Genomic DNA, 2,908 nt, shown 5'->3' on the forward strand with positions numbered 1-2,908 from the left:
TCACCCCTGTGGCACCTCCTGTTAGTCATCCTTGGGAATTAGCTTTGACCCAGGAGCGCCCTCTGCAGGCTGGTGATCTGCTTGCCATTGGCCCCCCACGTCCCTCCCACTGCTCCTGTATCCCACTATCCCTGGGTTTCCCCATCCACTATTCCCACTTTGCCTCAGTTTTGGCTACTGCCAGTCTCCATCTAGCCCCCGTTCACTGGGGCAGACTGCAGTATCAGCCACTCATCATAGGCGAAGCAGTTTGGACTGGCTGCCTTTACCCACCTTCAGGCTGCCCCTCTGCAAGCCCAATACCTAAGACTAGGCCCTGCAGCCTGGGGAGTTGCTGGCCTAGGACTTCCCAGCTCCTAAGGCCTTTCCCCAACCCTGCCTCACTCTAGGTCACATGTGTCAAACTCAAGGCCCGCGGGCCACATCCGGCCCGCCATACAATTATATCCGGCCCGCGAAATCGTTTTATATATCTGTTTTTAATGGCCCTGTGATATGACGCCCCAATAACACACACTACAAATCCCATGATGCAGTGCAATTGCCGCCAACGGCAAGCCGCGGTTCAAGTTCGCGGTCTGTTGATGTATACAACGCTAATATCAAATCAAAGCTAGACCCCAACAATGGCCAAGAGAAAAATTGATTCTGAAAACCGAGGCTTTCAAAGCCGGTGGGAGAATGAGTATATGTTTACTGAAATTGCAGGTAAACCAGTGTGTCTCCTTTGCGGGAGTAATATCGCTGTAATGAAGGAGTATAACCTAAGACGGCACTACGAGACGAAACATGAGAACAAATTCAAAAACCTGAGCGCAGGACAGAAGCTACAAAAGGTAGAGGAGTTGAAGAAGAATTTGACATCCCAGCAGACGTTTTTCACCAAAGCAAAATCACAAAGTGAAGCTGCTGTGAAAGCAAGTTTCATTGTGGCCGAAGAGATCGCCAAATCAGGACGGCCGTTTACCGAGGGGGAATTCGTAAAGAATTGTATGATGAAAGTGTGCGACGTCCTTTGTCCAGATAAAACGCGAGCGTTTGCAAATGTAAGCCTCAGCAGAAACACTGTTGCTAATCGGGTTTGTGAGATGGCGACTGATTTGAAAACACAGTTGATTGAAAGAGCAAAAGATTTTGTTGCATACTCCCTTGCCGTGGATGAAACTACTGACGCGACTGACACTGCACAGCTGGCGATATTTATCCGTGGTGTGGATTCCAATTTGTGCGTAACAGAGGAAATACTGGACATTAAATCGATGCACGGGACAACGAAAGGAGAAGACATCTTTGGAAATGTATTTCAAAGTGTAACCGACATGAAACTGCCGTGGGAAAAACTCGTTGGACTTACAACAGATGGCGCACCTGCTATGTGTGGTGAAAAAAATGGACTGGTGGGAAGGATGCGCTCAAAGATGCGGGAGGAGAACTGTGCCGGTGAGTTGACAGTGTATCACTGCATCATACACCAGGAATCGCTGAGTGCTAAAGTCCTAAAAATGGATCATGTGATGAACACTGTAACACAAACCGTCAACTTTATCAGAGCCCACGGTTTAAATCACCGCCAATTCCAGTCTTTTCTGCGGGAAATAGATAGTGAGTTTGGCGATATGCCATATCATACGGAGGTCCGGTGGCTAAGTCGGGGAAAAGTTCTCAAAAGACACTTTGAGCTGCGAGAGGAAATCTGCCAGTTCATGGACAGTAAGGGGAAAGACTGCACAGTTCTGCGGGATGAAAAGTGGAAATGTGAGTTGGCGTTCCTGGCTGACATAACGTCGCATCTTAGCGCTTTAAACCTTCAACTCCAGGGACGGGAGCACATAATAACCGATATGCATGATGCAGTGAAGGCATTTCAAGTGAAGCTGCGCTTATGGGAGACACAAATGCACCAATGCAACCTGTCTCACTTTCCCTGTTGCCAAGTAATACGGAACCAAGAAAGTGCCACAGTTTTCCCAAATGCCACCTTTGCTGAAAAACTCAGCGCGCTGCGCACTGAGTTCGCATGGCGCTTCAGTGACTTTGAGGCACAGAAAAGTAACTTCGAGCTGCTTCGCAACCCATTTGCAGTCGATGTGGAAACCGCACCTGTAGAAATGCAGATGGAGCTGATAGAACTGCAATGTAACGGGACACTGAAGGCAAAGTACGACACTGCGGGGCCAGCACAGTTCACTCGCTTCATTCCTGAAGCGATGCCGCAGCTCCGCCAACATGCGGCTCGAATCCTGTCCATGTTTGGCAGCACATATCTGTGCGAGCAGCTGTTCTCTGTGATGAAAATTAACAAAACGTCACACAGGAGTCGCCTCACTGATGAACACCTGCAATCGATCCTGAGAATCTTCACAACACAGAACCTAACCCCAAACATAAACGAACTTGTTGCAAAGAAAAGACTCCAAGTATCAGGCTCTGACTAAATAGGACAAGAAAATGGAATGTTATGATTTGTTATGATTATACTTTTGCTTTAAATTCAATTTTTTATTTATATTTTCAGATTTTTTAATATTCCAGCATGTACAGATTTTGAATGTATTGTATTGACAGGATATTTTTTTATGAAGAGCAAAATATTTTAAGTTGAAATGTATTTATTTTGGAATGATATCCTGTATTTTGGTTCATATTAATGGTTAAAAAACATAAATATTTAGTCTGTTAAATAAATGGTTATACTGTTCGGCCCGCGAGTTTTGAGTTTTGGCCCCCTGTGCAATTGAGTTTGACACCCCTGCTCTAGGTCCTCAGGTGAGTTCCCCAGCAGCCAGGCCTGTCTCCCTCTCCACTCAGAGAGAGAGAGAGGCTTTCTGCTTAAGCTCCTGGCTCAAGCCTTTATAGGGCCAGCTGGTCCCTGATTGGGGCGTGGCCCCAGCTGAGCCTGCTTCCTCCC

At 46.9% G+C, this 2,908-nt stretch overlaps 1 protein-coding gene across 1 annotated transcript; it reads left to right on the forward strand.

The window, feature by feature from the left end:
- The first annotated feature begins 389 nt into the window (after positions 1 to 389).
- Positions 390 to 2,708, forward strand: LOC117879528 (general transcription factor II-I repeat domain-containing protein 2A-like). The gene has a single exon (XM_034774778.1). It carries the CDS (start codon positions 627 to 629, stop codon positions 2,433 to 2,435), a length of 1,809 nt encoding a protein of 602 aa, XP_034630669.1. The 5' UTR covers positions 390 to 626; the 3' UTR covers positions 2,436 to 2,708.
- The last annotated feature ends 200 nt before the right edge of the window (positions 2,709 to 2,908 follow it).

This window comes from Trachemys scripta, chromosome 6, assembly GCF_013100865.1.
Source record: "Trachemys scripta elegans isolate TJP31775 chromosome 6, CAS_Tse_1.0, whole genome shotgun sequence".
Classification (NCBI taxonomy): domain Eukaryota; kingdom Metazoa; phylum Chordata; order Testudines; family Emydidae; genus Trachemys; species Trachemys scripta.

Bases quoted from the DNA above. Each gene is read 5' to 3' on its own strand.
- LOC117879528 (XM_034774778.1), top strand. From the start codon at position 627: ATGGCCAAGAGAAAAATTGATTCTGAAAACCGAGGCTTTCAAAGCCGG.